The sequence below is a fragment of the Salvelinus alpinus genome, chromosome 3, assembly GCF_045679555.1.
Source record: "Salvelinus alpinus chromosome 3, SLU_Salpinus.1, whole genome shotgun sequence".
NCBI lineage: Eukaryota > Metazoa > Chordata > Actinopteri > Salmoniformes > Salmonidae > Salvelinus > Salvelinus alpinus.
Genome location: NC_092088.1, coordinates 75,448,907 through 75,463,083, shown reverse-complemented (window position 1 = coordinate 75,463,083; position 14,177 = coordinate 75,448,907). Strand labels below are relative to the sequence as shown.

The following is a 14,177-nucleotide window of genomic DNA, read 5'->3' as shown; positions in this document are numbered from 1 at the left end:
GAATATGCAATTTAAAAGAATGGCCGTCATCAATTAAAATTCCAAGATATTTATATGAGGTTACAACCTCAATCTCCTTGCCCTGACAGGTAGTAATAGGTATAAGGTTCAGAGGTCTATTTCTTGCTTTAGAAAACACCATTAGTTTAGTTAAGCTTCAATAAGCTTCAATTGACACAAGGTATGTTGAACAGTATAAAAATCCATCATATGCACTGTAATGGTTTGTTGTCATCATGGATAATAACAAAACATGCAAATGCATGAAAGCCTATGTTTAGCCCGTCATAACCTGCTAGGTGCTGCCCAGAGAAATATTTGCCAGCTAACAGAGAGGTACGTTCAATCGGTTATTCAGAAGAACTTCAGGTCTTTTCCCCTCTTGGAGCAGCCAAGCATTTATTGTTAATCAATTGAGCAACACTGAAACTACTTTAAAGGATGGAAATAAAGGAGAGTTTTCCCACTCAGGACCCAGAGTTCCCCTCAGCTAGATCGGTTATGGACTGGCAGTCTGACACAGAGCAGGTAGAGACAATCTCTGAAGACCCAGAGAAGCCTTCCTTACAGGGTGAGAGCGTCTCCTCCGGGACGGACCAGGGCTCCCCAGACCTGGGTAGGGTGTCCTCTGAGCTGGCCTTCATCACCTTCCGGAGGCAGCTGCTCCACAACCGGCGGATCATGCTGCTGAAAGTGTAGCAGTTCAGAAACAAGAGCAAAGACAGGGAAGGTGAATTGTCTGGTCAAGGCAATCATAATAGTGGGGCTAAGGGGGAATAGAACACAGACAGGCAGACAGACAAACAAACAGTCAGACAGACAGGCAGATAGACAGACACTTAGACAGGCAGGCAGGCAGGCAGGCAGGCAGGCAGGCAGGCAGGAAGGCAGGCAGGCAGGCAGGCAGGCAGGCAGGCAGATAAACAGACACTTAGACAGACAGGCAGGCAGGCAGGCAGGCAGGCAGGCAGGCAGGCAGGCAGGCAGGCAGGCAGATAAACAGACACTTAGACAGACAGGCAGGCAGGCAGGCAGGCAGCAGTAGCTGAAAAGCAGTGTTGGTTTCTTGTGTTCTGAAGCAATCACAACATTTTTCAACCACTTCCTCATCTTCCTCTGTCTCCCTCAAACTCCCAGCCTTGTTCCCTATCGTCTCTTTCCCAGAGGAGTCTGAGCCATCAGAGCTGGAGGCCATAGTACAGGAGCTACATGATCTGATGGAGAGAAAACAGAAGCTACTACAGAAACCAGACAGAAAGCAATGCTGGGGCTGAAGTTGAACGTGGCCCACTGCCAGGTAGACACAACAAATACATTTAGAAACAAGCTGCCTTATTGTGTATATGTTAAGCTTGATTGATTGTTTGTTTGTTTGAGCCTACAGTGCAGCAGAGATCTTTGTCCTGTCCGTTAAAGCTATTTTATTTTTTTATTTTTTTATTTCACCTTTATTTAACCAGGTAGGCTAGTTGAGAACAAGTTCTCATTTGCAACTGCGACCTGGCCAAGATAAAGCATAGCAGTGTGAACAGACAACACAGAGTTACACATGGAGTAAACAATAAACAAGTCAATAACATGGTAGAAAAAAGAGAATCTATATACAATGTGTGCAAAAGGCATGAGGTAGGCAATAAATCGAATAATTACAATTTAGCAGATTAACACTGGAGTGATAAATCATCAGATGATCATGTGCAAGAAGAGATACTGGTGTGCAAAAGAGCAGAAAAGTAAATGAATAAAAGCAGTATGGGGGGTGAGGTAGGTAACTTGGGTGGGTAGTTTACAGATGGACTATGTACAGCTGCAGCGATCGGTTAGCTGCTCGGATAGCAGATTTTTAAAGTTGTTGAGGGAGATAAAAGTCTCCAACTTCAGAGATTTTTGCAATTCGTTCCAGTCGCAGGCAGCAGAGAACTGGAAGGAAAGGCGTCCAAATGAGGTTTTAGCTTTAGGGATGATCAGTGAGATACACCTGCTGGAGCGCGTGCTGCGGGTGGGTGTAGCCATCGTGACCAGTGAACTGAGATAAGGCGGCACTTTACCTAGCATAGCCTTGTAGATGACCTGGAGCCAGTGGGTCTGACGACGAACATGTAGCGAGGGCCAGCCGACTAGAGCATACAGGTCGCAGTGGTGGGTCGTATAAGGTGCTTTAGTAACAAAACGAATGGCACTGTGATAAACTGCATCCAGTTTGCTGAGTAGAGTGTTGGAAGCTATTTTGTAGATGACATCGCCGAAGTCGAGGATCGGTAGGATAGTCAGTTTTACTAGGGTAAGTTTGGCGGCGTGAGTGAAGGAGGCTTTGTTGCGGAATAGAAAGCCGATTCTTGATTTGATTTTGGATTGGAGATGTTTGATATGAGTCTGGAAGGAGAGTTTGCAGTCTAGCCAGACACCTAGGTACTTATAGATGTCCACATATTCTAGGTCGGAACCGTCCAGGGTGGTGATGCTAGTCGGGCGTGCGGGTGCAGGCAGCGAACGGTTGAAAAGCATGCATTTGGTTTTACTAGCGTTTAAGAGCAGTTGGAGGCCACGGAAGGAGTGTTGTATGGCATTGAAGCTCGTTTGGAGGTTAGATAGCACAGTGTCCAAGGAAGGGCCGGAAGTATATAGAATGGTGTCGTCTGCGTAGAGGTGGATCAGGGAATCGCCCTCAGCAAGAGCAACATCATTGATGTATACAGAGAAAAGAGTCGGCCCGAGAATTGAACCCTGTGGTACCCCCATAGAGACTGCCAGAGGACCGGACAACATGCCCTCCGATTTGACACACTGAACTCTGTCTGCAAAGTAGTTGGTGAACCAGGCAAGGCAGTCATTAGAAAAACCGAGGCTACTGAGTCTGCCGATAAGAATATGGTGATTGACAGAGTCGAAAGCCTTGGCCAGGTCGATGAAGACGGCTGCACAGTAATGTCTTTTATCGATGGCGGTTATGATGTCGTTTAGTACCTTGAGCGTGGCTGAGGTGCACCCGTGACCGGCTCGGAAACCGGATTGCACAGCGGAGAAGGTACGGTGGGATTCGAGATGGTCAGTGATCTGTTTGTTGACTTGGCTTTCGAAGACCTTAGATAGGCAGGGCAGGATGGATATAGGTCTGTAACAGTTTGGGTCCAGGGTGTCTCCCCCTTTGAAGAGGGGGATGACCGCGGCAGCTTTCCAATCCTTGGGGATCTCAGATGATACGAAGGAGAGGTTGAACAGGCTGGTAATAGGGGGTGCGACAATGGCGGCGGACAGTTTCAGAAATAGGGGGTCCAGATTGTCAAGCCCAGCTGATTTGTATGGGTCCAGGTTTTCCAGCTCTTTCAGAACATCTGCTATCTGGATTTGGGTAAAGGAGAAGCTGGGGAGGCTTGGGCGAGTAGCAGCGGGGGGGGCGGGGCTGTTGGCCAAGGTTGGAGTCGCCAGGAGGAAGGCATGGCCAGCCATTGAGAAATGCTTGTTGAAGTCTTCGATTATCACGGATTTATCGGTGGTGACCGTGTTACCTAGCCTCAGTGCAGTGGGCAGCTGGGAGGAGGTGCTCTTGTTCTCCATGGACTTTACAGTATCCCAGAACTTTTTGGAGTTAGAGCTACAGGATGCGAATTTCTGCTTGAAAAAGCTGGCCTTTGCTTTCCTGACTGACTGCGTGTATTGGTTCCTGACTTCCCTGAACAGTTGCATATCGCGGGGGCTCTTCGATGCTATTGCAGTTCGCCACAGGATGTTTTTGTGCTGGTCGAGGGCAGTCAGGTCTGGAGTGAACCAAGGGCTATATCTGTTCTTGGTTCTGCATTTTTTTGAACGGAGCATGCTTGTCTAATATGGTGAGGAAGTAACATTTAAAGAATGACCAGGCATCCTCAACTGACGGGATGAGGTCAATATCCTTCCAGGGTACCCGGGCCAGGTCGATTAGAAAGGCCTGCTCGCAGAAGTGTTTTAGGGAGCGTTTGACAGTGATGAGGGGTGGTCGTTTGACCGCGGACCCGTGGCGGATACAGGCAATGAGGCAGTGATCGCTGAGATCTTGATTGAAGACAGCAGAGGTGTATTTGGAGGGCAGGTTGGTCAGGATAATGTCTATTAGGGTGCCCATGTTTACGGATTTAGGGTTGTACCTGGTGGGTTCCTTGATGATTTGTGTGAGATTGAGGGCATCAAGCTTGGATTGTAGGACTGCCGGGGTGTTAAGCATATCCCAGTTTAGGTCACCTAACAGAACAAACTCTGAAGCTAGATGGGGAGCGATCAATTCACAGATGGTGTCCAGGGCACAGCTGGGAGCTGAGGGGGGTCGGTAGCAGGCGGCAACAGTGAGAGACTTATTTCTGGAGAGATTAATTTTTAAAATTAGAAGTTCGAACTGTTTGGGCATAGACCTGGAAAGTATGACAGAACTTTGCAGGCTATCTCTGCAGTAGATTGCAACTCCTCCCCCTTTGGCAGTTCTATCTTGACGGAAAGTGTTATAGTTGGGTATGGAAATCTCAGAATTTTTGGTGGCCTTCCTAAGCCAGGATTCGGACACGGCAAGGACATCAGGATTGGCAGAGTGTGCTAAAGCGGTGAGTAAGGCAAACTTAGGGAGGAGGCTTCTGATGTTGACATGCATGAGGCCAAGGCTTTTTCGATCGCAGAAGTCAACAAATGAGGGTGACTGGGGACATGCAGGGCCTGGGTTTACCTCCACATCACCCGAGGAACAGAGGAGTAGTAGGATGAGGGTGCGGCTAAAGGCTATCAAAACTGGTCGCCTAGAGCGTTGGGGACAAAGAATAAAAGGAGCAGATTTATGGGCGTGGTAGAATAGATTCTGGGCATAATGTGCAGACAGGGGTATGGAGGGGCGCGGGTACAGCGGAGGCAAGCCCAGGCACTGGGTGATGATAAGAGAGGTTGTATCTCTGGACATGCTGGTCTCAATGGGTGAGGTCACCGCATGTGTGGGGGGTGGGACAAAGGGGGTATCAGAGGTACGGAGAGTGGAACTACAGGGTCCATTGCAAACCAAAACAATGATAATGAAAACTAGCCTGAACAACAGTATGCAAGGCATATTGATATTTGAGAGAGACATACAATAAGGCATAAAGTGATTGCAGGTCTTGATTGGGAGAGCTAGCTAAAACAACAGGTAAGATAACAGCAGCAATAACAGGGTGCTAGTCTAACACAGCAACAACAGGTAAAAATGGCGACGACTAGGCAGAGAGGGTCGGATTAACTACACACAGATCCTGAGTTAAAGCACAGAGCCGACAGATAAAACACAAATAAACAGAATGGAGTACCGTGAATTAATGGACAGTCAAGCATGCATCAGCTATGTAGCCAAGTGATCATAGTGTCCAGGGGGCAGCCGTAGATGGAGCTCGGAGGCCTCCACTAATCTAGCACGCGGCGTTTAAAGTTAGTAGCCCGGGGGGTGGTCTGCTCAGACGGAGGGGGTCTGCTCAGACGTGGTCGTGTCGACAGAGAATCCAAGCCAGATGGTGATGGCGAAAGAGAGGTTGTGAATTGTAGAATTGTGTTTGCTAACTGGTGCTAGCTTCGTGGCAGTGGCGCTAGCTGCGCTAGCCGCAAGCTAGCTGTGAGGATCAGAAGCAGTGGCTCAGGGATTACGGCAGGAATCCGGCGTTGTTGTCGAGAGACAGTCCGATGCTGGTAAATTGGTGAGTAATATCCAGGCTAATAACAGGGCTGGTGTCTGTGCAGAAGGTAAAAAGCTACTAGCAGCGGCAAAAAAATGGCTAAATTAGCTTGTAGCTGGTATTGTAGCCCAAGAATTCGCTGGTAGACCTCTTCAGCTAGCCGGCAGATGGGCCTAGCTCGAGGCTAGCTCAAGGCTAACTGGTGCTTGCTTCGGGACAGAGGTGTTAGCCAGTAGTAGCCACTCGGTTGCAGCTAGCTAGCTGTGATGATACGGTGTAATTGTCCAGAGCTTGCGTCAGGAATCCGGTGATGTGGTAGAGAAAAAGCAGTCCTATATGCTCTGGGTTGATATCGCGCTTGCAGACTGGCAGGTATTGGCCCGGTATTGAAGCTGGCTGTGTCCGAGTTGAGGGTGAAGACCGCAGCAGTGGCTAACTGACTACTAGCTAGTAGCTAGTTATCTGGCTAGCTTCTGATTGTGGTTACGGTTCTAAAGTATAAAAAAAAAATAGCAGGTCCGTACCACATTGGGTGAGGCGGAATGTAGGAATGTATATTCAGTTCCTAGATGGAAAGTGAAATTAAAATATATACGAAATGTATACGAAAAATACGAAGACTATTTACTATTTACACACGACAGGACAATACAAACACACGTCCGACTGCTACGCCATCTTGGATTCGAGATGTTGAACAACTATAGATTGTTGCTTTCCATTCATGTTTGGATAGATGTCAATAGGATGTTTCATAACTTTATTTCCTCATGACTGAGCACTAATTGTTTTTTTTATATACCTTTGTATCTTTATAGACCATATAGAAGAACTCATGGGCCACTATCACAGAGTGTATGTCCTACCTAGTAACACACCAGAGGACATGACTCAATATACACTACAGGCTACAACTCCTGCTGCGCCAGGTATGTGAGCATTGGTAGGATGTACAATTAGGTAGAGCAGATACTGTACATTATGAAATATTTCCCATAATGTGTCAAGCTCTGACATAAGCTCTACAGTACTTGTCATTTCTCCATCTATGTCCAGATGAGCACAGGAAGAACACATATCAGGGAGTATATGTCCTGCCCCCATCTGGTTCACTACAAGTTAGGGTGAGTCCTGTCAGACAAGTTAGGGTGAGTCCTGTCAGACAAGTTAGGGTGAGTCCTGTCAGACAAGTTAGGGTGAGTCCTGTCAGACAAGTTAGGGTGAGTCCTGTCAGACAAGTTAGGGTGAGTCCTGTCAGACAAGTTAGGGTGAGTCATGTCAGACAAGTTAGGGTAAGTCCTATCAGACAAGTTAGGGTGAGTCCTGTCAGACAAGTTAGGGTGAGTCCTGTCAGACAAGTTAGGGTGAGTCCTGTCAGACAAGTTATGGTGAGTCCTGTCAGACAAGTTAGGGTGAGTCCTGTCAGAGAAGTTAGGGTGAGTCCTGTCAGACAAGTTAGGGTGAGTCCTGTCAGACAAGTTAGAGTGAGTCCTGTCAGACAAGTTAGGGTGAGTCCTGTCAGACAAGTTAGGGTGAGTCCTGTCAGACAAGTTAGGGTGAGTCCTGTCAGACAAGTTAGGGTGAGTCCTGTCAGACAAGTTAGGGTGAGTCCTATCAGACAAGTTAGGGTGAATCCTGTCAGACAAGTTAGGGTGAGTCCTATCAGACAAGTTAGGGTGAGTCCTGTCAGACAAGTTAGGGTAAGTCCTATCAGACAAGTTAGGGTGAATCCTGTCAGACAAGTTAGGGTAAGTCCTATCATTTACATTTACATTTAAGTCATTTAGCAGACGCTCTTATCCAGAGCGACTTACAAATTGGTGCATTCACCTTATGATATCCAGTGGAACAACCACTTTACAATAGTGCATCTAACTCTTTTAAGGGGGGGGGGTTAGAAGGATTACTTTATCCTATCCTAGGTATTCCTTAAAGAGGTGGGGTTTCAGGTGTCTCCGGAAGGTGGTGATTGACTCCGCTGACCTGGCGTCGTGAGGGAGTTTGTTCCACCATTGGGGTGCCAGAGCAGCGAACAGTTTTGACTGGGCTGAGCGAACAGTTTTGACCTATCAGACAAGTTAGGGTGAGTCCTGTCAGACAAGTTAGGGTGAGTCCTGTCAGACAAGTTAGGGTGAGTCCTGTCAGAGAAATTAGGGTAAGTCCTGTCAGACAAGTTAGGGTGAATCCTGTCAGACAAGTTCTTGTCATCAGATCTGGGGCCGTATCAAGCGCCACATACCAGGAGTGCTGATTTAGGATCAGCTCCCCCTTGTTCATGTAATCTTATTCATTGTGATCTAAAAGGCAAAACTGATACTAAATCAGCACTCCTGCTCTTAAACATCAATTTGACATTAGATCAGAGTCAAGGGGCAACTTTATCTAACTACCAGAAACCATATGTCCTAATACTTTAGTCTGTCTTATTAAGCTAATTAAGCAATAATGCCTTGAGGGATATGGTATATGGCCAATATACCAAGACTAAGGGCTGTTCTCGAAGTTGGGTAGGCGTTATGCCCTCTGGACTGTGTGACATGAGAAAGAGAAAGACCGTGTTATGGTTACGGTTTGAGGGGATTGAGATTGGAGATTGACTGTTGTTGGGGTGATAGCTTCTCTCTGGGAAAAAGTTGGAGGATGATCCTAAAAAGCCCTGGGAGTCTGTAGCAGTGTCCAGTCGTGACAGCATTTTGGTTCTGTCAACAGTGCTGATACCAACAGATCCTGAGAAAACCTACTATAATAGCACTGATAGTGAATGGATATACCATTTCCTTTACTTTCCTTGCTTCCTTAACTTTAAAACTTATTTTTGAATATTCTTTTCGTAATACTTTTTTATTTATTTTCATAAGATTTTATTTCATATTTTATCAACAATGCAAAACATACACATACAAATGATGACATCATACAAACATCAACTACATCACACCTGCCCAGACACACTAGCCATCACCCATACATCACTCCTGCTCAGACCTACCAGCCCTTACCCCTACATCAACTACATCACACCTGCTCAGACCCACCAGCCCTTACCCCTACATCAACTACATCACTCCTGCTCAGACCTACCAGGCCTTACCCCTACATCAACTACATCACACCTGCCCAGACCCACCAGCCCTCACCCCTACATAAACTACATCACACCTGCCCAGACCCACCAGCCCTTACCCCTACATCAACTACATCACTCCTGCCCAGACCCACCAGCCCTCACCCCTACATCAACTACATCACACCTGCCCAGACCCACCAGCCCTTACCCCTACATCAACTACATCACTCCTGCCCAGACCCTTTAGCCCTCACCCCTACATCAACTACATCACTCCTGCCCAGACCCACCAGCCCTCACCCCTACATCAACTACATCACTCCTGCCCAGACCCACCAGCCCTTACCTCTACATCAACTACATCACACCTGCCCAGACCCACCAGCCCTCACCCCTACATCAACTACATCACTCCTGCCCAGACCCACCAGCCCTTACCTCTACATCAACTACATCACACCTGCCCAGACCCACCAGCCCTTACCCCTACATCAACTACATCACTCCTGCTCAGACCTACCAGGCCTTACCCCTACATCAACTACATCACACCTGCCCAGACCCACCAGCCCTCACCCCTACATCAACTACATCACACCTGCCCAGACCCACCAGCCCTCACCCCTACATCAACTACATCACACCTGCCCAGACCCACCAGCCCTTACCCCTACATCAACTACATCACACCTGCCCAGACCCACCAGCCCTTACACCTACATCAACTACATCACACCTGCCCAGACCCACCAGCCCTTACCCCTACATCAACTACATCACACCTGCCCAGACCCACCAGCCCTTACCCCTACATCAACTACTTCACACCTGCCCAGACCCACCAGCCTTTACCCCTACATCAACTACATCACACCTGCCCAGACCCACCAGCCCTTACCCCTACATCAACTACTTCACACCTGCCCAGACCCACCAGCCCTTACCCCTACATCAACTACTTCACACCTGCCCAGACCCACCAGCCCTTACCCCTACATCAACTACTTCACACCTGCCCAGACCCACCAGCCCTTACCCCTACATCAACTACATCACACCTGCCCAGACCCACCAGCCCTCACCCCTACATCAACTACTTCACACCTGCCCAGACCCACCAGCCCTTACCCCTACATCAACTACTTCACACCTGCCCAGACCCACCAGCCCTTACCCCTACATCAACTACATCACACCTGCCCAGACCCACCAGCCCTTACCCCTACATCAACTACTTCACACCTGCCCAGACCCACCAGCCCTTACCCCTACATCAACTACATCACACCTGCCCAGACCCACCAGCTCTCACCCCTACATCAACTACATCACACCTGCCCAGACCCACCAGCCCTTACCCCTACATCAACTACTTCACACCTGCCCAGACCCACCAGCCCTTACCCCTACATCAACTACATCACACCTGCCCAGACCCACCAGCCCTTACCCCTACATCAACTACATCACTCCTGCCCAGACCCACCTTACCCCTACATCAACTACTTCACACCTGCCCAGACCCACCAGCCCTCACCCCTACATCAACTACATCACTCCTGCCCAGACCCACCTTACCCCTACATCAACTACATCACACCTGCCCAGACCCACCAGCCCTCACCCCTACATCAACTACATCACTCCTGCCCAGACCCACCTTACCCCTACATCAACTACTTCACACCTGCCCAGACCCACCAGCCCTTACCCCTACATCAACTACATCACACCTGCCCAGACCCACCAGCCCTCACCCCTACATCAACTACATCACACCTGCCCAGACCCACCAGCCCTCACCCCTACATCAACTACATCACACCTGCCCAGACCCACCAGCCCTCACCCCTATCTCCAGCATCCGTATCACTTTCCACTACATGGACTCAAACTGCATGATTTTGTTTCTCTCTGTTGCCCACGCACAATTTTTAGATAGTAAAGCATTTGACCTTTCAATTGCGTGAACGACGGATGATTGGTCCATTTCCAGTTTCTAAGTATATTTTTTTAAATAATGATTGATGTGAAAAGTATTGTCCGATCCATCTGGTATCTCACTGCACCCTCATATGCCATGTGTTGAAGTGTGCAGACAGACAAATTAAAAGTAAATGTACACTACCATTCAAAAGTTTGGGGTCATTTCGAAATGTCCTTGTTTTGAAAGATGTCCTTGTTTTGTCCATTAAAATAACATCAAATTATCAGAAATACAATGTAGACATTGTTAATGTTGTAAATGACTATTGTAGCTGGAAACGGCAGATTTTTTATGTAATATCTACATAGGCGTACAGAGGCCCATCCTCAGCAACCATCACTCCTGTGTTCCAATGGCATGTTGTGTTAGCTAATCCAACCTGATCATTTTAAAAGGCTAATTGATCATTAGAAAACCCTTTTGCAATTATGTTAGCACAGCTGAAAACTGTTGTGCTAATTAAAGAAGCAATAAAACTGGCCCTCTTTAGACAAGTTGAGTATCTGGAGCATCAGCATTTGTGGGTTCGATTACAGACTCAAAATGGCCAGAAACAAAGAACTTTCTTCTGAATGTTCTGAGAAATTAAGGCTATTCCGTGCGAGAAATTGCCAAGAAACTGAAAATCTCGTACAACGCTGTTTACATTACATTTACATTACATTTAAGTCATTTAGCAGACGCTCTTATCCAGCTGTGTCCTACTCCCTTCACAGAACAGCTCAAACCGGCTCTAACCAGAATAGAAAGAGGAGTGGGAGGCCCCGGTGCACAACTGAGCAAGAGGACAAGTACATTAGAGTGTCTAGTTTGAGAAACAGACATCTCACAAGTCCTCAACTGGCAGCTTCATTAAATAGTACCCGCAAAACACCAGTCTCAACGTCAACAGTGAAGAGGTGACTCCGGGATGCTTATTTATCAAAAATCCCTTTTGGTGAGCATTTCTCCTTTGCCAAGATAATCCATCCACCTGACAGGTGTGGCATATCAAGAAGCTAATTAAACAGCATGATCATTACACAGGTTCACCTTCTGCTGGGGACAATAAAAGGCCACTCTAAAATGTTCCGTTTTGTCACACAACACAATGCCACAGATGTCTCAAGTTTTGAGGGAATTGGCATGCTTACTGCAGGAATGTCCACCAGAGCTGTTGCCGGAGAATTTCATGTTCATTTTTCTACCGTAAACCGCCTCCAACGTTGTTTTAGAGAATTTGGAAGTACGTCCAACCGGCCTCATAACCGCAGACCACGTGTAACCACGCCAGCCCAGGACCTTCAACTGAATCCCGGTTTCAACTGTACCGGGCAGATGGCAGGTGCCGTTGTGTGGGCGAGTGGTTTGCTGATGTCAACGTTGTAAACAGTGCTCCGTAGTGGCAGTGGGACTATGGTATGTTCAGGCATAAGCTACGGACAACAAACACAATTGCATTTTATTGATGGCAATTTCAATGCGCAGAGATACTGTGACGACCCTCCCACTCTGTCTACCGTTTTCTCTCTCTTTGCTCTTGTTTCCTTATTAGGATGTTGGTGGGCGGAGTATGGAGGGTCGTCAGCTACATGGGAAACACCTGGGCCCGGGTGTGTCCCAGGATAAATAGACCTCTTCCACAGTCATTGAGGAGACTCTCTCCATTCAGACACAGACAGATTTTGGTTGTGGCCTTGTTGTGGTTATTTGGTTTGTTTGTGTTGGCACCCTTCAACACCCCTACTTATCACATGTATACACGCAACCACTCACCTACACTACTGACTACTGACTACACACACCATTGTTAATTGTATTTACTTTACCTTAGTTAATTAATAAATATATTTTGTTATTCCTTATCTCCATGTGGTCTCCCTTTTGTTACGGGCTTTGAGCCGGTTCGTGACAATACCGTGACGAGATCCTAAGTCCCATTGTCGTGCCATTCATCCGCCGCCATCACCTCCTGCCTCATGTCACAAGGATCTGCACACAATTACTGAAATTAGTCTGTATTCTGAAAAAAAAATAACAAAGGGGGCAGTGAGTTTACAGTATTGGTCAGGTATATCAAGAGATCGTTTGCAAATAAGTTTAGTTTATATTCCTGTTTACCAGTACTGATACCTGCTACGTTGGGGTCCTTTCAGTTTTTCTGCAAGCTGTTCAATTTCCAGTGCAAACAGGAGGGGAGAGAGGGGGAGGGGAGAGGGGACATCCCTGTCTTGTGCCCCTTTTCTAAAGCAATTGAATCAGATAATGTTCAACACAGTCAAAAGACTTTTCTGCACCAACCGCCTTTATTGTTAAATCTATATCTTGTTTTTTTGCATATTGTATTAAACTGAAATATGTTCTTATATTTGTTTGTGTCTATTTTTAATAAACCCTCTTTGATTGATATCTATCAAGTCTGGTAATACTTTTACCATTCTATTGCTTATATTGCTTTGTTATTATTTTATTGTCACAGTTTATTAAACTTATGGGTCTATAATCAATTGGGGACTCTCCAGATTTTCCTGGTATTAATATAACTGTTTGATACATGGAACTTGGAAGTGCTGAATTGAGTTACATGCGTGTTGTCATTTGTGTAAATAGGGGAGCTACTTTGCCCAAAATGTTTCATTGAATTCTATGGAAAAGCACTCCATTCCTGGTGATTTTCTCTGTGTGAATGTTTTAACAGTATATAATATAGATTTTTGGGTGATCTCTATTTTTAATATATATATATATTCTGCTGATAATTGCTTTAGGTTGTTGAGTCTGAGAAGGCAATAGGTGTCACGCCCTGGCCTTAGTATTCTTTGTTTTCTTTATGTTTTTTAGTTAGGTCAGGGTGTGACATGGGGAATGTATGTGTTTTTGTAGTGTCTAGTGTAGTTGTCTAGTTATGTCTATGGCTGCCTAGATTGGTTCTCAATTAGAGGCAGCTGTGGTTCATTGTCTCTGATTGAGAGCCATATTTAATGCAGTCATAGGCATTGGGGTTTTGTGGGTAATTGTCTGTGTCTATGTTGCATGTTTGCACTTAGTCTTTGATAGAGAATTATTATTCTCTATCAAATATTCTCTCCTCTTCTCCTTTCCCCCCTCTGATAACCAGGTGGTGAATCGCATCTCTGCATGTCTGGCAGACATATCAGTGTGGATGACGGATCACCACCTCAAGCTGAACCTCGGCAAGACGGAGCTGCTCTTCCTCCCGGGGAAGGACTGCCCGTTCCATGATCTCGCCATCACGGTTGACAACTCCATTGTGTCCTCCTCCCAGAGTGCTAAGAACCTTGGCGTGATCCTGGACAACACCCTGTCGTTCTCAACTAACATCAAGGCGGTGACCCGTTCCTGTAGGTTCATGCTCTACAACATTCGCAGAGTACGACCCTGCCTCACGCAGGAAGCGGCGCAGGTCCTAATCCAGGCACTTGTCATCTCCCGTCTGGATTACTGCAACTCGCTGTTGGCTGGGCTCCCT

At 46.9% G+C, this 14,177-nt stretch overlaps 1 protein-coding gene across 1 annotated transcript; it reads left to right on the top strand.

Moving 5' to 3' along the window:
- The first annotated feature begins 441 nt into the window (after positions 1-441).
- On the top strand, positions 442-12,320 carry LOC139569845 (uncharacterized). Its single transcript, XM_071391179.1, has 3 exons — positions 442-695; positions 8,730-10,587; positions 12,243-12,320. The coding sequence occupies exons 1-3, from the start codon at positions 442-444 to the stop codon at positions 12,318-12,320; spliced, it is 2,190 nt and encodes a 729-aa protein (XP_071247280.1).
- The last annotated feature ends 1,857 nt before the right edge of the window (positions 12,321-14,177 follow it).